Source organism: Psammomys obesus, unplaced genomic scaffold (assembly GCF_907164565.1).
Source record: "Psammomys obesus unplaced genomic scaffold, mPsaObe1.curated_primary_1811, whole genome shotgun sequence".
Lineage (NCBI taxonomy): Eukaryota > Metazoa > Chordata > Mammalia > Rodentia > Muridae > Psammomys > Psammomys obesus.
Genome location: NW_026596040.1, coordinates 31,887,461 through 31,912,001, shown reverse-complemented (window position 1 = coordinate 31,912,001; position 24,541 = coordinate 31,887,461). Strand labels below are relative to the sequence as shown.

Below are 24,541 nucleotides of genomic sequence, written 5' to 3'. Positions count from 1 at the left end.
CACCGTGCCCCTTGCCAAGTCCACTAATAGGGGACTCCCCATTCATCTGATCCTGTTTTATCAGGTATCTTCAGGACTGGCTGCAAAGCTCTCCTCTGTGGCCTAACAGGACTGCTCCTCCCTTGGGGGGTGGGGAGGCCAAAGAGCCTGTCATTGAGTTCCTGTTAGAAATAGTCCTTGTTCCCCTTACTATGGGAAACCAATTGGTTACTGAGCTACCACAGGCTACATTTGAGCAGAGGTTCTAGGTTATATCCATACATGGTCCTTGGTTGAATGTCAGAAAAGATCCTGTGCCCAGATATATTTGGTCCTTGTGGAGCTCCTATCCTTTCCCCATCATACTAACTCCCCTTCTTTCATATGATTCCCTGTACTCTGCCAAAGGTTTGGTCATGAGTCTTTGCTTTGAAAACACTGCTAGTTAGAGTCTTTCAAATGCGCTCAGTAGACTCCTGTCATATGATCAATGCACATCCCATCTGTCTTTCTAAACGAGGATTGATCATCTTACCCCATGTCTGCTCTCTTGATTATCTTTTTTAGGTGTATAGATTTCATTATGTTTATCATATCTTATAGGTCTATATAAGTGAGTATATACCGTGTTTGTCTTTCTCCTTCTGGGATATTTCACTCAGGATGATCTTTTCTAGATCCCACCATTTTCCTGCAAATTTCATGATTTCCTCCTTTTTGATTGCTGTGTAGTATTCCATTGTGTAAAAATACCACAATTTCTGTACCCATTCCTCCGTTGATGGACATCTGGGTTGTTTCCAGGTTCTGGCTATTACAAATAATGCTGCTATAAACATGGTTAAGCAAATATCCCTTTTGTGTACTTCAGCAAACTTTGGGTATATACCTAGCAGTGGTATAGCTGGGTCTTGAGGAAGCACTATTCCTAATTGTCTTAGAAAGTGCCAGATAGACTTCCAGAGTGGTTGTATCAGTTTACATTCCCACCAGCAGTGGAGGAGGTTTCCCCTTTCTCCACAACCTCTCCAGCATTTGTTGTCCCTTGAGTTTTTCATCTTGGCCATTCTGATGGGTGTAAGGTGATATCTCAGGGTTGTTTTGATTTGCATTTCCCTGATGGCTAATGAGGATGAGCATTTCTTTAAGTGTTTCTCTGCCATTCGATATTCCTCTATAGAGAATTCTCTCTTTAGCTCTGTTCCCCATTTTTTAATTGGATTACTTGGTTTGCTGCTTTTCAGCTTCTTTAGTTCTTTGTATATACTCGATATTAGTCCTCTGTCAGATAAAGGGTTAGTGAAGATTCTTTCCCAATCTGTAGGCAGCCGTTTTGTTTTGATGACAGTGTCCTTTGCTTTACAGAAGCTTTTCAGTTTCATGAGGTCCCATTTATTGATTGTTGCTCTTAGAGCCTGTGCTGTTGGTGTTCTGTTCAGGAAGTTGTCTCCTGTGCCAATGAGTTCTAGGCTGTTCCCCACTTTTTCTTCTAACAGATTTAGAGTATCTGGTTTTATGTTGAGGTCTTTGATCCACTTGGACTTTAGTTTTGTGCAGGGTGATAAATATAGATCTATTTTCATTTTTCTGCATGTGGACATCCAGTTGGACCAGCACCATTTGTTGAAGATGCTGTCTTTTTTCCATTGAATGGTTTTGGCTTCTTTGTCAAAAATCGAGTATTCATAGGTGTGTGGGTTTATTTCTGGATCTTCTATGCAGTTCCATTGATCCTCCTTTCTGTTTTTATGCCAATACCATGCAGTTTTTATTACTATTGCTCTGTAGTACAACTTGAGATCGGGGATAGAGATACCTCCAGATGATCTGTTGTTGTACAGGATTGTTTTGGAGATTCTGGGTTTTTTGTTTCTCCATATGAAGCTGAGAATCTTTTTTTCAAGGTCTGTAAAGAATTGAGTTGGTATTTTGATGGGAATTGCATTGAATCTGTAGATTGCTTTTGGCAGGATGGCCATTTTCTTTTAAAATCTTCCTAATTCCATCAATTCAAATGCCCCACTTTCTTGTACTGTACCACTGTTAAGGCTCCCATCTGAATGCTGGGCCACAGACTTTTTTTTACTGAAGTTCAGACCTGAGAGTTTTGTCTATTGTTTTGACCATGTGTTCTTAGCTCTCTGATTCTTCCCGTCAGTTCCATGTGTTTGGATTCCAGGAAAGACTTGTGAAAGAAGATCTAATGTAAATTCTCTTTTCCTTTTGATGTCTATATTTTAAAAAAACTATATTAAAAACACACACACACACAGGAAGCCAAGTTGTCTCTCTCATCCTCTACTTTATTTAATTTACTTACCAGATCAGAGGCTAGTGTGGAGGAGGATGCTGTGTCTCCCTTTCTAGTTGAAATTCCTCCCTCATACAAACATGCTCTTGCTTGGCCATCATCTCAGTATCAGATGCATTTCTTAACTAGACACAACAGAGGCAAGATAGTCTCTGCTGCTGCTGGCTGACAAGCTCAAACCTTGTAGACTACTCTCAAGCCAAACAGCAAAATTGTTCTAAACAGGTCATTGCTTTCAGGACATTCCTGAACTCATACAGTGCACCCCACTCATCAAGAAGTCATGCCACCTCATACCATACAAACTAAGTCTGCCATTCTGAGATCCCTCCTACAGACCCTCTTAATCCAGTTGGCTTAACCTTAGTTGCAGGTCTCATTACTCAGACCAAAAACCAGGCAGCCATTGCCACAGTAAACACACACACACACACACACACACACACACACACACACACACACAACAGGAAAGGTTGCTTGCATCAGAATTTTCTCTGTGAAGGTTTCCCTCTTGGGCTGGCTGGCCTCAATTGGATGCCCTGTTACCCATAGCCAGGGCCATGCCCTTACTCATTGCCAACTCATCTTTGATTCTCTGGTGTCAGTGTTCAGGCTGCAATTATATTGCATGACAGTTTTTCCTGGACACATGCTATGAATGTATCTACTCAACCCAGACTGGGATCCCACGAGAGATCAAACACAAATACTATCAAGCAGTGAATTTTGTTGGGGTTACTTACAGGATATGGCTTGGGGGTTGCGTACAGAAGCAAAAATGTCTCAAAGGCAGCTGCATCACCTAAGCCCATCGTGCAAGGGTGATAGCTCACAAAACCTGGGAAACTACAGTACACTTCAAAGCCTGCACTCGGCTTAATTGCTTGGAGATTGTCCTTTCCCGGTGAGTCGTGTGGTCTGAGCCTCTTCCTGACAGGCTCCTTGTTTCTTCTAGGAAATGTAGCTGTTCCCTGCAGCTGAGGTTGTATCAGAGACTTTCTTGCATCCTGGCTGGTCTCAGAGTGACTCTCAGAAATCTTTTCTGTATATCTATACTCTTGGAGAAGCATGAACCTAGAGAATCTGATCAGTTTCAGAGACTTCTGGAAGCTATTTGAGCTGTTGACTTTTTGTTTGAGGAGCTTTCCTACAGTACAGAATGTTTCAACATCAGAGGCAACTGTTACACAACACAACTGAAACTTCTACTGAACTCATGGGCAGACCCTGAGCAGATATACAGGGGAGGAAACTCCAACCAACTTGTTATTTATAGCCACTGGCTGAATGTGTGTGGTTTAATGTCTTCATTCAGCAATTTTCCTTGGAGAAGAATGGAACCCCATTGCTTTTATGCTTTGTCTGTGTGACTTAGAACTTCACCCCCACACAAGCACATTCCAGAATGGCATTTGGGATAATCTGGTATAGCACGCTGGGGAGAGGCTGTCAGAGTCGTTCTGCAGACTTTGAGAGCAGCTTCTGTTTTATGAACTACATAAAGCTGTGCCTCATCTTCCATATTGTCACTATCTGCTAAATGAGCTCCTAGGAAGATTCTGTCATCCAGGAAAACCCTTATATATTGAAAAGTAGAATGATGCTTTAGATTTTGGTAAAGACAGGGCTGCCTCTAAAAGTGATTACTGAGACTCTTTGGATGGCCATTACATCAGATGTGCTGGAGACAAAGAGGTGTAAGAAGAGAACTAGTGAAATAAACAACTTCAGATAGCTCCACCAAACTCCATGCTAGCAGCACTGCGTTGGATTTGTTTTGCTAACAAATGAATTGTTAATCAGTGCTACATATAAATTTATGTCAACAATAATTACAAGTAACAAAGCACTGGGCTTTTAAGATATAGCTGGTTATGATATAGATTACCAGGGTCAGGTAGCAAATGTTCATTAGGAACCAGTAAGGTAGAAGGATTTATAAGGTTCATAAAAATTCAGAAATTACGAGTTTTCTTTCCTTGATATCTTTAAGGAGAAAGCTAACTGCCTGGCTGTGGTTAAAAGATATTATTTGTTTGATTGGGTTCTTCAGTTTCTTTTTTTAACTATTGCCCACTCTCTTTTCTTCAGTGTTAAGACCGTAAGGATCAGAAGTGATAGATGTTTAGAAATAAATGCATGAATATTTATATGTTGTATTATGCCATGTAAATTACACATATTATTTTGCATACATGTTTAATTAATGAAGAAACATGTTTACATTGAATTGTTTTATTGACTGGCAGCTATCATCTCCATATTTAGAAGTAAGTCTGTAATGTCAGTAAGTCTGACATTGCTGTATATATTTAGTGCTCAGAAAAAAAAATGCATTATTTTCCTACCTTTGGCAGTTTCTTAAGAAACCATCCCCAATGTGTTGATCAAACTACACTTTTGCCTCAGGTTATAGATATTCATAATTAAATTGAGATGTGCACCAAAAGCAAGTATTTAGGGTAAAGAAATCATCCATATAAATTCCTCAAGCACAGTATGCCATGATTAACAAATACCACACAATTTGTCATTCCCTTTCCTTCCTATAGTACATTGTCATCCACAACTATATGGTCACAGTACGCATTATACTTATCCATGGAATTGTAGTCTTAATTTCTGTTTTGATTTCTAAAAATTCTTATACATTTGTCCACTAAATGGTGTACAGACAAAAATCAGAATAGAGAAAAAACCTGATCTTAAGTGTTTTATGTTTAAAGGATACAAACATTGTTTTTCTCCCTCTGGGAAACTTGAAGTCATTTACTGAACTCTCCCTCTTTTGCAAATTATTGCTCCTAGAATGTCTCTAGGAGGCAAATGCAACCAAAGGTTTTGAAAAGGGAAAACAACAGGAATTTACTCAGCCCCAAACTTCATATGTGATGAGGACATTAGTTGCTGTTGCACCGGAAGCAGTTATGTTTTCCTTCACACAATGATGTATTTGTGTTTATTTAAGCACAGCGCATTGGACCTTAGAAAAGAATGAGCAGCTGCTTTCTATTAATATGTATATGAAAACTCTTGGGTGCTAGTTATTGTTCCGTTCTGTGGTTTTTGATGCCCTGATATCTTTGTTCAAAGTCAGCAGTATTATCAACCGCATGATAAATGGATCCCTCACGCACCTCTCTCCCTTCTGACAAATCATCTGTTTTAAATATATCTCAATGTGATCTGTGTGTTGGGCAGCAAAATTGTATTCAGGTGGCATTAATGGATCTTCTTTATCCACTGGTGTACAAGACATAAAATCGATGCAATTTTCGTCATTACCCCCAGAATTATTCTCAGAAAACCAATTCTAAGATGGAGAAGATAACTCCGTGCTCTGCATCCTTGGGAGGCAGTGCAGCACATATTTGTCAGATGACCCGTCTGCCCATTTGATTTAGATTATGGCCCATATGTATTTCTCTGGGAATTGATAGTGTAGACCACTGAATGCCCATTCAGAGAAGATGGATTCAAGATGAGATTACAGCTACCACATCCAACTTCCTAAACGTCCTCTGCACATTAATGTCCCACTGTCCTTCCTGAACCTATAAACATCCACAGGAAAAAAGCTAGACCCTTGCACCAAAACCCAACACAATTCATTATCCCTAGATGTCAAAGATTGTTGATCACGGAAAATGCTCTCCATCTGTGTGCTGCAAGGGAGAGCATCAAATGAACATCAATATAGCTTCACTTTACACAAACAGACGTGCACAGACACATGTAAATGCACTCATGAACATACGCACACTCACCATTCCACAATAAAAGTATAGAAACAATGGTATTGTAAGTGGCTACTGAGAAGAAAATCATAATGAAAAACTGCAAAGATACAATAAATTAAAATGCACAGTATTTATTAAACATTGAAAGGCATATCAACTGCCAGGAGTCTCTCCTCCAGTATTAAAAACTCATCAAAGGTGCCAGTGGGATCAGCATCAAGGAGAAACTCATTTTCACATCCCCCAAAGGCAGCCAGAGGACTTCTGCCCTTCCCATCTTCAGTCCTGAGAGCAAATGACTAGGAGGCCACAGACACTTGAGCTTGTTCTCAAATTCAATCTGAGAGCCTTACAAACTTTTGATGTCCAGAGACTCAGTATATTACATAAAAAGTAATTTGAGGATTCTAAAATTTTAATTATTAAATTTCTAATGCAACACTACTAAAGCATCACATTATTTTTTGCAAGGATCTCTTTTAAATAATACCAATAATTAAAAAGTACATTTTAGGAAAAATCTGCTAGTGTTGTATAGAAATAGATGGATTATGTTGTGCTTAAGTCATTAAACCGAAAATAAATTAACAACTAACCATAGCTAGGTATTATTAACTATGAATAGGATTATTTAAGCTTTAGATATAATGAACCAGTGCTAGCTGTTTATACCACAGGACACAGCGTTAATACATTTTTTTTCACTCCCCCCCTTCCATGAGAATCCAGAGCTATTCTTTTGTGTAGCAAGCATTCAATAACTGTTGAATAAGATATTACCATTTAATTCCCCTTTAATGAAACAGAGACCTTTGGGATAGGGCTGTAGTTTGAATATGAACATTGACTGACTTTCACTCCAACAGCCTTCCAAATTCCAATCACTCCTCTGTTTCTGTAAGTCAATGCTTATGAGATCAGCCAGGTTAACAGAACATGTTATATACCAATCAATAGCAGTAAGTTCTCAAACATGTATTGGCCTGCCTATCAGCAACAGTCACGGCTATCATTTCCTTTAGGTCTTTAATAGTTTTTCATTTGCTCACTTCCTGGGATTTGCCTAACAGTGGTAGAGGCATATTTTGTTACTATTGCTATCATTATTAATATTAGTATTTATTTATTACTTACCCATCAGAAAAGTCTCTTTGATGTCTGAAAAGAGTCTCTCAGAGAAAGGAAATTTAGCACAAAAATCAAAGCTCAATTCCATGTATTTAGATCAAGATATCTTAGGGTCATCAATATCCTGAAAATGAGTTTAGTGTTTTCCCAATGAACTGCTATAAGATATCTAAATTACCATAAATCCAATCTTCCTCATTAATTATATCATGGTTCCTAAAAGGCACTTTCTTTTGGGTTCATTAATAGTTTTTAATTTTATTTTGCGGCATCAGTTTAGTCAACAACAACAAAAAGCTAGCCATGTCAACATTCTGGATTTTAAGCCACATGCTATTTAGAAGCACTCCTGCTGTGCCTTTATCTAAACAATCTAGCCTATATGATATCTGTAGTTTCTACTTACTCATTTCTGGATGCAAATCCAAAGGGTTCCAGACCCATACAGCTTCCTGTCTGCATTATACATGGAAGAGCTTGTGAACTTGTTTTTACATCTTTCCACAGACTAGCAAAGAGAGCTAGAAACTTCATTAAAAAGACATTTATCAGGAGGCTGGAGGAAGAGGAAAATCCTCTCCAGGCTATCTACCTAATTTCCAGCCAATATAGGCTTACTCCCTACAGGAGTCATTTATGCTGTTACTGGCCTAAGTGATTAGGTTGTTAGGGTGTCTTTTGGCTGACTGCTTTGAAATCTGGCTGCTTTCAGTTGCCGCAAAATATTCTGTAATATTCATACAGAACTTCCGTTTCACTTGATTTCTTCCAGCATTGATGGCACAATGTGCTGTGGGCAAAGCTTCTCTGTGTTTCTTGAAACTTTAGATGTATCAGTTACATAAGCCAGGTATATGGGAAAATGTTAGGACCATCCACTGATGAGCTACCAAAATGTCCACAGCCTTTTCCCATTTAAACTGTTCTTTTTTTACAAACATACCCCAACTTCCCTACTTTATATGTATGGAAACTTCATCCTAATTTCTACTTCCTTTCAAACTCACAGACAAGAACCAGCAGAGTTTAAATATGCCATTTTATGTGAAAAGCATGATTCACTGTGATTGAATTAATTTCTCTCATTTTTTTATTAGAAGCTTGTTGTCCATGCTAACTTCAGCAGAGAATTGATATCCAAAGAGTTTTTAAAATTCTGCTCAGACAGTCAATGAACAGAACACTAAGTTGCTCCTACACACCTCTATTGCAAATAAAGTATTGATATGCTCAGGGAACACTAGTGAAAAGAATTTTAGGTATGCAAAATATTTCACAAGGATCCTTGTAAGTCAGAAAGATAAAGAAACATATAAACTATTAACAGAACTGAAGAAAACCACTCCAGAAACAGATGCTGTGTGCTAAAACGTGTTTGCACAGAGAGTCAAGTCACTGATGGTTTTCTATGACTTCTCTGCCTAGATGTTCTAAACAGCAAAGTTAATCAAATAATTACAGTTCTCTGCATTCATGGATAGGATGAAGGGTCATCTGTAACACCTCATCACTGGTTAGGTTTTTATTATCCAAGTATTTTTGATGAATCTTTGGCTCACGTTTTTAAACACGATGTTCTCATCTGTTCCACACCTGTGAGAGGCAGAATTCCCAATAATACTCTAAGGAAGGAGCCTTCTTTTCTCTCTGTGTTGCCAACAGATCTGTAGACTATGAGTGTGGGCATCTTGATCACATTCTTTGCTTTCTGTCTAGTCAGTATTGATTGCCAGGCACCTTACTTGGCACATCACAGCACCAAAAAGTACTCAAAGCCAAGCTGAAAATGAAACAAGTTTTGGCCTGGTAAGACAGCAAGGGAAACTTGCTAAAAATCTGTGACAAGTGAGAGGCAATAAAATCTGGCTGGACCTAGGAGCCATAACACAGGTCATATTTGTTCTGAAGTCTCCAGAGGAGAGAGGGAAACATTTAGTATAGCAATGCCATACCTTTTGTGTTTGTTTCTTGATACTTTATTATAAGTGTTGAGAGGGAAAAAGAAAAAGAAACAAAGGAGATTGCTTCCCAGAAAAGAGTTGAATTTAAATGGTTTAAGTGTGACAGATTTTTCTTACACATTGGAAAAATAAAATTCATAGAAGTAGCCCAAGTAATTCTGCTCATAAACTGTGTATTAAGAATTCTTTTTCTTTGTCTTTTCAGTTTGTTTTGTTTGTAGTTCCCTGGGTCACGTCTACTAACATTCTACTGTGCTGATATCCACAGGTCGTCATGGAGATGGAGGCTATTGGCCAGTTGAAACTAACTTGATTGACAGAAGCACTCTCAATGGTAAGTATGTAAATTGAGTTCCATTGGATTAGATACACTAATTACATGGTTAATTCTACAGTATCCAAAACAAATTTTCTGTTGACTAGGGCGAAAGCTGTGGACTTAGAGTTTCACTGCGGTGATAGAAAAATGATATTGTTAGCAAACTTCACACATTCTATGAGGAAATGATGACAATTAGAGGTGACAGGTGCATGGAAAAATAATTAGAACAGTTCCAGGCAGGACTATATAATTTATAAATGATACAAGTCTTTCCTAGTTTGCTTTCTAATATGCTGAGAAAACATAGACCAAAAACAAAAACAGAACAGACAAACAATAAAAACTTAGGAAGGAAGAGTTTTATTTCAGTATATAGCTTATAGTGCATTACATAGGGAACTCATGCAGGAGCACTAGTCAGGAACCTGGAGGCAGGAACTGAAGCAGAGGCCATGGGAGAAAGCTGCTTACGAGGTTAGTGTCTGTGAATTGCTTTGGTTGTTTACTTTTTTATTATTATTATTAGTAATTACACTTTATTCATTTTGTATTCCCCCAAAAGCCCCTCCCTCCTCCCCTCCCGGTCCCACCCTCCCCCCCTTTCTGCATGCATGCCCCTCCCCAAGTCCACTGATAGGGGAGGTCCTCCTCTCCTTCTTTTTGATCTTAGTCTATCAGTTCTCATCAGAAGTGGCTGCATTGTCAGGGTTCTAGGTTATCTCCACGGATAGTCCTTGGTTGGTTGTTTTCTTATATAGCCTAGGAGCATTTGCCCAGGAATGGCACCACCCATAGTGGGCTGGGCCTACCACATCAATCATTAATCAAAAAAGTGAGCCACAGACCTGCCTATAGCCCAATCTAATGAAGGCATTTTCTCAGTTGTGCTTCCCTCTTCCCAGGTGACCCTAGTTTATGTCAAGTGGACAAAAAAATAAAAATAAGCAGCAGATTTATTAAATACTTAGATTTTAAAATGTGGTAGAGTGTTTCAAATATTCACAGCAGTCCTATTTATTGGAGAGAGATAGTGGCTAAAGATCAAAATAAAAGCAACTATGTTTGGTAAACTTTCTAAGACTTTTTGCCATGTAAATTCTATAATATTTTATTATTAGTTGTCCTCTGCACTCTCAAGTTTTGGCAGTTCTCTTGCTTCCTCCATCGAAGTTCTTCCATACAACTATGGGCTTTTAGTGTGACCCCATGGAGGAAAGCCCAAGTAATGAACATAGTGCAGACTGAAAACCACATTTCATAAGCTTGTCTTGGTTTTACAGAGTCTCTGAAAGGATAAATTATCTCCAACCTAAGGACTAATGTGTTATGCATTGGAATATGTTATTCCAATGTTATCATTGGAAAACATGTTTGGTTTATTAAAAACAAACCATCTATTTAAGATATAATAATATCTGTTATCATATATCAAACTATAAGGACCTAAGATGCTTCAGTTTCATCACACGGTTGAAACCCCCTGCATGTCTCTGCATCACTGTACAGTTTCTAACCATTTTCAATTCTTCAATATTCTCTTTAAATTGGATTACACATGACTATGTAAAGAAATAATATATAATTTCACACATTTAGAAAGTTATGAAAATGTCAATTACTCTTTACATTTTCTATGGAGCATGCTCTAATTTGTCCTTATTTTTAAGGTTGTTAATATTTACCCATGTGTTTAAGATAGTTCTTAGTCATTTTTCTTCACCGATGTACAATATTTTATTTTATAACTAATAGAATTATTTAACCATTGTAGTAGGGTTGTATGAGAGATTTGATAAAGGAACAGATACATGTCCATTTGGGTAGTTTCCTATTAAAAGATACAAGTGGGAAGCCAAAATTATAATTTAATTTTTTTCTGGTTATAAAATTAGAATAAATAGCTAAATTAGCTATTGTGTAATATAATAAAATGCATCAGTTTTTCCCAGAGGTATCAGTATACCAGTATACATATATAATATGAGTGTGTCAGTGTGTGTGTGTGTGTGTGTGTGTGTGTGTGTTTATATAACAAGATGCTTGGTCTACTGTCCCACAACAAATGATAGAGTACCTTAATAACTTTTCAACTTTGCACTATAACTCCTCTGCTATTAATGCACTTTAGTTTAAAATAGACAAATATCTTTATTTTCATTTACATTTTCCATCCATTCCTGTTATTATCACAGACTACTTGACATTGGGTAATTTGTAAGCAGCAGTATTTGTTGCTTATAGTTCTTCTGAAGGCTGGAAAGACAATACAAGGTCAAGGTCATATTAAGTTATGTATATGGTAAGAACTTATTCTCTACTTTACATGGAAATACTTTTATTCACACATGAATATGTATGCTCTGTGTCCTGCCATGGTGGAAATGGTAACTGGGGTTCTCTAGGCTTCTCCTATAAGGACACAGAGTCAGTTCATGGAGGTTCTGATTATAGAAGCATACCCAGAAACTGCACCTTGAAATCTCGCCAAGAGGAAAAGTAGGTTTCAACATATGCTTTAGCTAGGTAGAAAATCCTAAACATATACTCAAGTCAAGTCTAACTAAAGTTAAACACAGGATGCTTTCTCCAGGAGGTCCATGTTGTCTTCTTCTTTCTCACATGTCCTCTCCCTCATTTCTGTAATGCTTGTTAAAAGCAATGCCTACCTCTGGCAGTCTCTGGTCAATAGAAGACCGAGGTGCACAGCACTAATATGAAAGATGTGTGCTGGGCCTGAAACCAGACAAGTGGCTTCTCCTGTGAAATAGACTTGGATAGTGATAATTCTATCTACCATATGTTGCTAGTTTCATTAACTTCATCCTATTCAAAGTTTGTCTTAAATACAGTCTATCAGCCACTCTTCCTACATTTAAAAAGTCGGTCCAGGAATATTACTAACGGTAGAGAGAAATGGCCCAGTAGTTAAGAACTCTTGCGTTCTTGCAGAGACTCAAGTTTATTTCCAGGTACCTGTGTGACAATTCACAACATGGAACTGTGGTTCCCTTTCCATGGAATTCCATATCATCTCCTAGTCTCCTTGGACACTACATACATGTGGGGCACAGGCATACATGTACATACCGTACACATACCTAAAATACAAGTGAATATTTTTGTAAAGGAAGAGATGCTACTAAGTCTCCTCTGAGTGTGAGGTCCTAGTTATACATTTGGGGCACAGGTTTAACACTGGATGCTTTAGGAACACAGAAACAAGTTGAATTATCCAGGTGGAAAGGGCAGAGTATTAAATTACCAAACTGAGATGGTGAGAAACTCTGTGGATAAACAGAACTTGCTTTGCTTTGTTTTTAAGGTTGACAACACACACATATGTGGAGAGAGAGAGAGAGAGAGAGAGAGAGAGAGAGAGAGAGAAAGGGGTTCTAGTTCTAGAGTCCACTTAAGTAATCAACACCTTCCTGTAGACTCATTCTACAATGCCAGCAAGATGTCTCCGTGTATTGCTTGCCACCAATCCTGAGTTCCTGAACCACATAATGAAAAGATAGACATGAAGCCAATTGTGTTCTTCTCCCCTAAAACATGCATTCTCCCCTCATCACACGCACATACACATATCCACACAATATGTCTACACACACACACACACACACACACACATACACACACACACACATATATATATATATATATATATATATATATATATATATATATATATACATACATATGAGTAAGTAAAACTGTGAGAATCATTCTAACATACCAATTTTGAAATGACAGTTGTATGAATGTATGAAGTTGTTTGAGTAGGAATTCATTCCCGGTTATAAGTATGACCACAGGATAGTACTTTTTGAAGTCGAGAATACCTGAAGATTAAATAAGGATTCCACGCGCATAATGGAGAAAGGGTAATCATCCCCTCGTAGCTTTCAGGATTGCTAAGCAGTAGATGTAAATGTTAATGGTGGAAACAAGTGTGAACCACGGGCAAAACTGTGTTCTCTCTGTGTCCAGAAGGCCTTGAATGGTCTTAGATTTGGCAACTAAAATGGCAATTTATTCACAATTGCCTAAGAATCCAGAATTCTCAGAGTTCTAAGAATAAGAAAATTCTTTACTAGAGATTTCTGTTTCAACGTGTATATGCTTCTTAATGTATATGCATAAGCAATTAGAAATTGATCTAAATAACTCTTAGCTGCTTGCATTTTTAACTTCTTAAATATTGCAGTCTCCAGGGTACGTCAAATTTAAGAGTTTTGTTTAAGTTCTTGAAGTTCTCTTTCAAAATGAAATGAGATTTTGCTTAAAAAGAAGCCCAAACTAAACCTGACATGAATATGTCAATCAGTAGACTTTTCCTGTTTAAAGGAGTCAGTTCTCAGATAAAAAGGACAGTGATTTGAAGAAATGCATGCCATGACATGCATTCTTCTTTACTGTTTAAGATTCCTAGTAAGGGTAAAATTATAATTAAATTTGACGTAACAAATATTACCTTACAGAGCATCTTCATGGAGGTAAAAGAGATAATGACATTCAGTGGCTTCCAGCCAGTTCATATAAACTGTTGGCATTATCCCTCTCACTTTTCTCCATCACTTCATGATGTTTTAGAAATATTATGCTAAGTGAATGAGACTAATGATGTACCTGCAATATGTCTAGATTAGCTACTGGAGAGACAAATTATTATGCTGACTGATTACAGTGAACTGAAAACCACTAGACACATGGATGGTGAAAAGGAAATTTAATCTCTTTCCTCTACTATTTTGCTAGAAGAATAATTATGGTAAATATGTGATCTGACATAAGTCTTGGCTAATTATATATAATCTCTTAAAGGGCTATGAAAACTGAGATTCCCAGTTAAAAGCCTAGTAATGTGTTAAGGTTTGGGAAAGAGATTTTTTTTTTTTCAAATTAGATATGTAAGTGAAACCCCTGAGAGGCAAGGCTTCAGTCAGCCTTAAAGAATTCTGAATTGACAAAAATAGCTTCACATGTTTTGTCCTTAAACCTCTCACACAATGAAACCACATACATCTCCGTTAGGCTGACAGAATTATGGGTTTTTTGTTTTGCTTTGGTTTTGGTTTTTTTTAAGGGGGGGGCTCTCTTTACATTTGCTGGGTCCATTCTTCAAAGCATAGTAATAAAATAATAGCTTATTGTCAGGATACTCGAAGCAGTTGCAAATACATTTAGACCTTGCTAATCATTTATGTTATTTGGTTTTTTTCTTGCCACACCTTTAAAAATTCAAATCTGAATTTCAACTTTAAAACAAAAGAGAATTCATAAATTCCCTTATAGTTGTAAGCTCTTACTTAAAGTGTAGAAGCTGAAGAGGCTTCCTAAATATTTTCTTATGTCAAGTAGTATCAAAGCTAAATATTTGGTGATATGGTACTATTTCAATTTTATGATGCATTTAATTTTTAGACTAGACTCCAAATTTTTCCTTGATGCCAAACATGCCTCAATTTGTAAACACACAATTTGCAATGTACATTTTTTGAATGACAAAAACCATAAAAATTGCAGCAACTCAATCCTGCTTATTCGCAAGGAAGCACCAATTCCCTTTGCAGATAGCTCTTCCTGGAATTTGCAAAAGTCACTTTAGCCAATTTGATCAAGATATCTATAGATCCTATAAAACATTATTATATTGACCTCAATTTTGAAACAATTTTAAACTTGACATGTTTCAGTACTTCAATTCTTTATTATTAATAAAAAGATGAAATTATTAATTCATTTTTAAATACTCAGAATTGTTGGGGTTTTCTTTATGTTTTTTAAATTAACATATATAGAATGTCAGCTGAAAGACCATGACTTGGATCTAGGAAATTTATTTCAAGAAACTATTTTTCTTAGAATGTAATCACATTTTTTCAACTACTCAAAATAAAGTGATCTAAAGTCCTACATGTTACTGTGAAATAATTGTCCTGAGACTAGTAAGTTATTATTAGAAACTCAATGATCTAGGCAGATATTTTACTGTCAATGGGAAGATGCAGCAATGCCTTTCAGACACAACAGGACTGATACCCATTCGAACTCACAGAGACTCTAGCAGCACATACAAGACCTTCAAACAACACAAAATCCCAAAACTGAGAAGGGGAAGTAGACGCAAAATCTCACCTTTAACCAAGAAGCTATTTGCTGGCAAAGTGATAATTAGTCTTCCCTTACAGAGCATCAATGGTATATCACCACACTCCAGGGCAGGCTCTATACCCAGGAGTAGTTGACCAACACAAAATGGACTCTGGATGTTTTTCTCAATATTATATGTCTTAGTTTGCTAATCAGCATAAAACTCTGCCCTAAATCCACTTCTGGAAATGATCCAAGGTGGCTGAGTTTAGTGTAGTCAACAGGTTACACTAGCACAACCACAATCTAATTTAGAACATTTCTGTGAACTGAAAAGGAAGCTCAAAACCATCATCTGCTTTTCCATCACCCCCTTTTCCATCCACTGGCTATCACTAAGATATGTTCTTTTTCCATTGACTTGCCTACTTGAAATGCTTTATAAAAGTGGAATGAAACACTATCCAACCTTTAGTTGATTTCCCTTAGCTTCTACACTGTGACATGACTCCATTCTGTTTTTGTGTCTGGGTAAGATATGTCACTTTGTTGTTGTTGTTGTTGTTAATGGACTTACATAGTTTCTACTTAGGGATTATTTTTAATAGTGCTGTTAATAAAATTTTTCTGTTGAAGTTTGTATAATTCATTTCACTTGAATCATTTTGTTTCATCGTTGGGCTTCAACAGTAAGAACTCTTGACAGTTCGATGAGCAGTGGTGGCTACTCCTACCTAAACCTGAACCCCCGATACCTCTTTTTCTCCCAGAACCACCCATTGGGCAGATGCACCCCCCGCATGGCAGTGTCACTCCTCAGAAGAACAGCAACCTGTTGGTGATAACGGTGGTCACCGTTGGCATCCTCACAGTGTTGGTCGTGGTGATTGTAGCTGTGGTTTGTACCCGGCGCTCTTCAGCCCAGCAGAGAAAGTGAGTAACAACTGATTCCCCAGAGAAAAAGAGTCACCTCCTTCTGAGGCTCTATTCTTGATGGCTCTTTCTCTCTCTCCCCCCTTTCATAATTCACTATGTCCCTTGTTGACCCCGGCTAAATGCACCTCTGTCTATTATAAGCATCCAATTAAGTTACAGCTAGACTTGCAGATTTTACAACGCATTCCCCAGAGACCATCTTGCATTTTCTGTTTGCTTTTGCTTCTCAGATTCTTCTGTAAATAACACTCAGAGAAGGACTCCACCAGGCCTCTGCTCTAGCCCTCTCTGTAATTGCTTCTAGACAGTTGGAGATATTGTTGCCCCACAGTACTTATTTATCACATTTGACAGGGAGGCCTGCAGGCAGGTAATCAATGCTTGTTGAATGGATGACTAAATACAGCATATCAAACTCAATGTCATTACAAATATAGGGAATGCTTGGCTCTTAGGCATTAGGAAAGAAAGAAGCCTTCGGTACTTTGAAAAGGTTCCTATGTCCTATCTATGTTTAAATGTCAGGAAATAACACTGGCTATACCTTCAAAATATTTTCATATTTTACAGTTCTTGATTTTACTATATAGAAAAGTTTATATCGCATACAAAGTCAAGAATAAACATATTATTTGCATACAACTCAGACCTTCCAAAAATGCCTTGGAACCAGCACATTTGCCTGTGTTTGCAGATTCTGGAAGTCACCAGAATCACCTAGCTTATTTGACTTTCCAGTTTTTGTCAAATCCAGTCTGATAGGTATTTTCAGTTACTCCCTCTCCATGGATGGCTTGAATGTCTTTTGTTCCTTTTCCTTTTGTTTTGTTCCTGGCCTCAGGCTTGTGCTGACTTAAAGCCGGAGGCTGAGCTGGAGGTGGCTGGCTTGACAGTTCTTCTCTATATTCATTGTCAACAAAGATCCTCCAGCATGTCATTTTTCCCTCTTCTCTCATGCCTGGTCTCTCCCTTGCTCTCTTATTCACCCTGTAGCTCTATTGATGGTCTCTATTGTGTCCCCCAGAGCTCTGGGTAAAAGCAGAACAGGTGACAAATCCATCCTGAAGAAAGCACCAGGGAGGCACAGAGGCAGCCTGTGCATTTAGTTCATATCTAGTAGCCATCATGGGTTGTACTGTCTGAAACGAGTAATTACTGCTGTTCCAGTACACTGTCTGAAAGAAGAGAACCGATGGATGAACTTAAAAAGTGTCTTTAGGTGTGAGCCTGGACATGTTCTCTCAGAGTCCACACACCTAATAAAGATCAGGAATAAGAACTGATTGAGCGAATGCCTTACACTTCCTTTATAACAAAATACTTGAATGTAAATAATTTATCAAGAATATAAGTTTATTTTGGATTCAAAGTAAATGTCAGACCATAATATAGCACTGCAAGTGCTAATGTATAGTGAGAATCAACTACCATGGTGACAGTATGCAAGGTGACAAAGCAGAACAAGTAAACAAATGTGGAAGAGAGGTGACATGACAGGACAGACAGCAAGAGACAAGAGGTAGCTCTATTTTGAAACCTTCATGAGCCTGCTTCCATGATTGGGAAACCAAGACCACAAAACAGAACCCATCACTGAAATAAAAGCATTAATCTTTAAAGGGGTCTGCACACCATCAACAGTGTCCCCTTAGGGACCAGCCTCAATATGAGTTTCCCTAGCGGGATTGGGAAGGGGCCAGGGAGGGCGCTACAGCTGGGATACAAAGTGAAAAATTTGTCATAAAAAAGTAAAGAAAAATTATGTGTAAATCATGGAGGTAAGACCTTGAAAATTCCCTGGCTTGGTGTTCCTAAGAAGGGTTGCTCAGATTTGGCATGGTGTGTCATCAAGGTATCCAGTCTATGAGACAGAATCAAGATGAATTCCCGTGAAGGGGAAAGGACAAATGTGATAAATGTTCAGTATTTGTTAAAGCACTGGCACATTTGTGAACTACCCTCAATTTAACAATAGGGTATGTAGAGGGTTTAGAGTTTCAGTTTCACTTGCTTCCCTCATTATCTGATGGTCATACTGGCTGATGAGCTATGGTACTGGGTATGTACCATCTCTCTATGGGGAAAATGTCTGTTCTGTAAGGGTATAAAACTAAAACTTCTGTGCCAATGAGTTCTAGGCACTTCCCCACATTTTCTTCTAACCGATTTAGTGTATCTAGTTTTATGTTGAGGTCTTTGATCCACTTGGACTTTAATTTTGTGCAAAGTGATAAATACAGATATATTTTCATTTTTCTGCATGTAGATATCCAGTTGGACCAACACCATTTATTGAAGATGTTGTCTTTTTTCCATTGAATGGTTTTAACTTCTTTGTCAAAAATAAAATAAAAGAAGGGGGAGTTAGTATGACCTGGAGAGAACAGGAGCTCCACAAGGACCAAATATATCAGGGCACAGGGGTCTTTTATGAGACTGTTTCTCCAACCAAGGACCATGTATGGGTATAACCTAGAACCCCTGCTCAGATGTATCTCATGGTTGCTCAGTATCCAAGTGTATACCCTAGTAAGGAGAACAGGGACTGTCTCTGACATGAACTCAATGGCAGGCTCTTTGACCTCCTCTCCCTCACCCCCAGGGAGGAGCAGTCTTGCTAGGCCACAGAGGAGGACATTGCAGCCAGTCCTGAAGATACCTAATAAGATAGGTTCAGATGGAATGGGAGGAGGACCTGCCCTATCAGTGGATTTAGAAAGGAGCAAGGAGGAGACAAAGTGGGGGTGGGGGGATTGGGAGGGAATGAGGGACAGGGCTACAGCTGGGATACAAAGTAAATGACCTGTGATTAATATAAAAAAATGAAAATTATAAAAAAAAAAACCTAAAACTTGTCAGTCTATTGAAAGAGCACCTCAGATCAACTTGACACCCACAGGAAACCCTTTGGGATAATACGACCTTGAAAATTTTATCTTGAAAGGATAGTGTGCCACATAAGTAGCTAAGTATAAGTAGCTGGTGAAAATAGAAAATAAGGGAACAAAGAAAGGATCCTGTGAGTGACTGAGGACCCAAAGAAATTGAACTTTGTTTTTTGTTTGTTTGTTTTGTTTTCCTTATTCTCACTCACAAAGTATCTTGATATAATTTCATATGTTTTCTCATTTCATCACTGACAGATCCACTGACTTTAGTCTTTGCTGCAATACCTTGCAGAGTCTTGGCAAGATGGATCAGCGTAATGATCCCTGCTACCAAACCGAAGACCCTAGTACAATCTCTAGAGCCCACAGGGCTGAAAGATAGAGCTCACAGTTTCCTCTGCTCTCTGCACCCACTCTATAGCACACAAGCATAAGCACATACATACTAAATGAGTATGATTTTAAAATGATATACAGATTGGGCTGGAGTTGTATATATCATGACTTGATATCATTCAAAATATTTCTGTCGGAGGCAAGGCCTCTAATACTTTGGACCTTCTGCTTTTTCAGCCTACTGTCCTGAATCCTGGTACACTCTTTTTAACTCCAGCAAAGCAGGAATTCCCAAAGCCATGCTGCTTTTAAAAATTTATTATGCTTCCTATACTGCTCCCCTCTTCATATTTATAATACTTAACATATTTCTTGACATATGTCTGCTATTCCATGAATTCTCACTAAATAAATAAGTGAGTTGCCATTGTCAAACATTGGCTACTGGTGAAGTGCAGGAAAAGTTCGCCCTGCCTTGCTGGAGAAATACCCTGAAAGCTCAGTGAGGCAGCTGACTCCCAATGCTACTTAAGAGGCTTAGAGAGAGGAAAACAAGTTCTCTAGTCTAAGAGCTCACTCACTTAAAGAGGTTAGGAGGACTCTGTAGAAAAGTGAGGGGAACTCTGAAGAGGAAGCACATTTTAAGCAAACAGGATTTTGCATTGTGAGGAAGGGCTAAATGCATGTTAGTTCTTTACTTGGTATAAACATCAGATTTAAAATATGAGCAAACAAAACTAAATAAATCACCTGGCAGGCAGTAATTTACATGTATTAGATTTGCTGTTCAAATACAAACAACCCCAGCCCTCAACAAGGTCTCTCCTTCAGTCGTCCTGGGAAGTTCTCAAGAAGTGGGCACCTCCAGCTGTGCTCCTGAGCCACACTGTGGAAGGAGTTCCCTAGGCCTGTCTACATTTATCTCATAAAGATTCTACTGCAGAAACCAGGGAGCTGAGTTCTGCCATCGTTTCAGCCATTAAGATAGAGAGACAACAGATGGGCAGAAGGTCAGGGTGACAGCGGCCCTTTGTAGAGTTCGAAGACAAATTTCAGAAACTTTAGTTCTGAGCACCTGCTGGGTTTATGGCACACCTGCTTCAGTCCAGGTGGAAAGGCTGGAGAGGAATATCTCTGAGCAGAAGGCCCCTCTCTTGTAACAAGAAGAAGAAAAAAAAAAGACATAGTGGGAAGAGGAGTGGTGAGACAGCCACTGGGAAAACACGCACAAACAGGAAACGAACTTGGTTAGAGAGCATCAGGATCTCCGTGGCCTCCAGCGGATCAGCTGAGAGCTGCATAGGAAAGATCTGACTCTATGCTGTCTGCGTTTATCAAGAATTCTAACTTCTTCCCTGTTGAGCTCATGATTCGCAACCAACAAAAAGCTGCTGCCTTCCCCGAGATTTGGAACTTTTAAGACCAGGGACATAGGATGTGATGCCATAGAGTGGTAGGGGCTGGTAAATGAACGGTTGAACAAGGCACATATTTAAGCATGAGGCAAAAAAAAAAAATTCTAGATTTACTATTGGTTTCATAAACTAAATAAAAATTCTAGATATCAGTATGTTTTTCTGAAAAAGAGTCTCAATTGTAGGCATGTTGACTCAGTATAAGGGGCCCTGAAACTCTGCCAAATTTTATTCGTGCTTTAGCCTCCTAAATGTTGGGAGTAGAAGCCTGACCCATTTCACCTTGCTTCCCACAAAAAAAGAAAAGATTTTAAGATTTTGCCTGCTTGCATGCGTGCATGTGTGTGCGCATGTGTTTGTGTCTTATGCTGTGTGCGGGTCTCTAGGGAAGCCAGACAGAGCATCAGAAGCCCAAGAGCTAGAATTAAGGCAATTGTGTGCTTCCCTGACTAGAGGAAAGGGAGGAACACCTGGGTCCTGTGGAAGCTCAGCAAGGGCATTGAACAACGGAGCCATCTCTCAGATCCCACTAAAAAGTTTTGATCAATATCTTTTTTTCCACGGGTCATTTAAATGCTGAGGTACCATGGGGAAGCACATGGTGACATCCTGAGCGTGGGAACTGGTACTTCCCTAAAGACATCCATGGGGATGCTGAAGTGATTGAGCACTTTAGTCTGAGAGACAACATGGTGATCCTTCTGACTTTAACAATGGGAGGAATTTTCCATAACAGCACCGGGGCTACATAGACAGTGCATAGTTCCGTGAGCGTCTTGGGTCTGTTGAAAAGGGTAGTTTAGGGGAATGGATTTATATAATGGAAGCCAATAATTATTGCCTCAGACACCAGAAAGCTACCTGGGACTTCCACAAAGCTGCTAGTAAGTCTCAGAGTTCTTTGTCTCCTGTCCTCATCAGCATACTTCAGAAAGGCAGAGAAGAATGCTGCGAAATTTCAATAAATTGTACCGCTGAACATTAATTGGAAAATATTTGCAAAGCTTTTAAGTCGGTAATTGGAAAGGCAAAGTCATTTCTAATAGTTTTGCATAGGTTGCAGTTTTTAAATTACAATTAGCTTCTTTGGGGCCCAGTGAAAGTGCTTGCTGCGTGGACATGGGGACTTGAGTTGGACCCCTAACATCCATATAAAACCCAGGCACTTTAGTTCAAGCTCTGGGAGTGCCAAATGGACACATCCCTGGAGCTTGTTGGCAAACAAGCCTCGCCTAACTGGTGATTACCGGGACCTTGGTGCAAAAACAAGGTAGACTGCGCTTGATGAATACTAACACCAAAGGTGGACTTTCGGCCTCCATGTGCACACGTGATTAGTTTGACTTGGTTACTTAACCAACACTGCTACTCAGTTCTCCCACTCCAGCACACATGCACATCAACCCACCACATCCCAAGAAAACATTATTTACAAAACAGGTTATGGTAGACTTAGCCATTGAGCCACTGTTGTGTGGCTCTCTGCTGAAGAGAATGGCTAGTGTAAGCACCATGCTTCTTTATTTTCTACAATGAGAGTATTTGAGCCTCAGTAACCTCAAAAGGTGATGATCACTGAAAAAGGTATTACATTTAAGGTAGCTAAAATCTTACTGAAGCAAATAAAAAAGTTTGAAATACGTTTCAAGACAAGGGATCTTTCTCTTCTAATTTCAAAAGACATCTTTGGATACAGATGCTCAGTGACTCCAAGGCAAAGTGTTTCATTCACTCAAGAACGTCCTCATGTGGCCTTTTGTTTTCAAACAGCAAGCGTCCCAATTGCACATTAAATTATACAGCTGAGCCATAGACTTTCCTCTAAGCTCTGTTCTCAGCTGTTGGCACAAATTCTGGCCTTTTTATTTCTATCTGCCCTTTCAAAGCTACTGGTTCATTTATCTCTGAAGCAGATGTTGCAGTCAGGTACCTTATGCCTACCTCCAAAGATTGGCATATGGCTGCCTCTAACCCATTGTCACCTTGTGTATGAATCTCCAGCTGCTGAAGCTGGAGAAGGGCTTCTGGCAGGCTGCTGGGAACCCTGGGGATTCAGCATGGCATCTCCTAGAAATGTGCTGAGGCTCTGGGGGAGAAGAGGAAATACAGCCAGGACAAGACTGCCAATTTTGGGGTTTCATCTGATTCCTCCTGGGAGTCCTTTTGTTTCTTTGCTCTGCTTGCGACCTGAGCTGACTGAGGAAAGAGAGGACACACCTTGGGACTGAAGCACTCACATCTGCTCTCTCACTTTGTTACATAGGAAACGGACCACCCACAGTGTGAGCAAGAGGAAGGGCAGTCAGAAGGACCTCAGACCTCCTGATCTTTGGATACATCATGAAGAAATGGAAATGAAAAATATCGAGAAGCCAGCAGGAACCGACCCCGCAGGAAGGGACTCCCCCATCCAGAGCTGCCAAGACCTCACACCAGTCAGCCACAGCCAGTCAGAATCCCAGATGGGAAGCAAAAGTGCCTCCCATTCAGGTAACAGTGTTCGTCCTGGCATCAGAGAAGCCCACTGGGGGATTCTGCTCTCTTTCTGTGGTTGAAATATCGTCTGCTACTTTGCATACCGTTTTGTGTCATTTATCAATTAAAACCAGCTGATGGAAATTTCCTGACAAATCTGTGCCCTCCATCATCCCATTGCCTGCCTTCTCTGATTACAACAATTCTGGAAGGCTTTTATAGTTTAGCAATAATGCAGCTGGGAAATATTGGCATGAAAAACCTAACTGAAATGATCACATTTTCTTATCTTGTACAAAACTGTTGTTAATGCAATACAGTGTGAGGCTAGCCATACTTTTTCCTACTTCTCAGTCTCTGTAGATGATTAAAAGATGATTCTAAAGTTCATGTCAATTCACTGTTCGAAAAAAAAATAGCATTAGGAGTACCTGAAGAATAAAAACTATCATTACTTTGATATTAATTAACATAGAGATCAACTGTCATCTCCAGTCACTCTATGATGTGATCCTCACTGGACACAGTCATTTGAAAGCTGTTGGTATACAGAGGCAAATAAAGGAAGTGCCAATTGCTCAATAGACTGCAGCATAATAACTGATGTCCAGGGATCATTAAGAACTCAGTAAAGTGGTTCTTAAATACACTGTTTTCTGGAGGTCATTATATCTGAACTGTATTTACTAAAAGTATAATAGCAGGTAGGATGATCAGCAGAAAAGCACTGAATCTACTTGCTAAATTAATGGCCACACTTCTTAACCTAAATTGAAAGTCTTTGTCATGTTAATGTGCAAATGGCTTACTATACTTTGTCATTTCAAGAATTCTAAAACAAGGATTTTAGTCAGTGATTTTTTTCCAGCATGGGTTGGATGCTCCTCTTCTAGTCTTTGAATGGCATCTCTAGCAGATTTAAAGACATCCTACTTATATTGAAAACTGCAAACTAGA

General features: G+C 38.9%; 1 protein-coding gene across 1 annotated transcript in view; it reads left to right on the top strand.

The window, feature by feature from the left end:
* Positions 1 to 24,541, top strand: part of Dcc (DCC netrin 1 receptor) — a 727,907-nt gene that overhangs the window by 642,828 nt on the left and 60,538 nt on the right. The window contains exons 22-24 of the mRNA XM_055622855.1: positions 9,388 to 9,453; positions 16,305 to 16,467; positions 23,373 to 23,599. Coding sequence (XP_055478830.1) covers positions 9,388 to 9,453; positions 16,305 to 16,467; positions 23,373 to 23,599 — 456 coding nt within the window. The remainder of the gene's footprint in view (positions 1 to 9,387; positions 9,454 to 16,304; positions 16,468 to 23,372; positions 23,600 to 24,541) is intronic.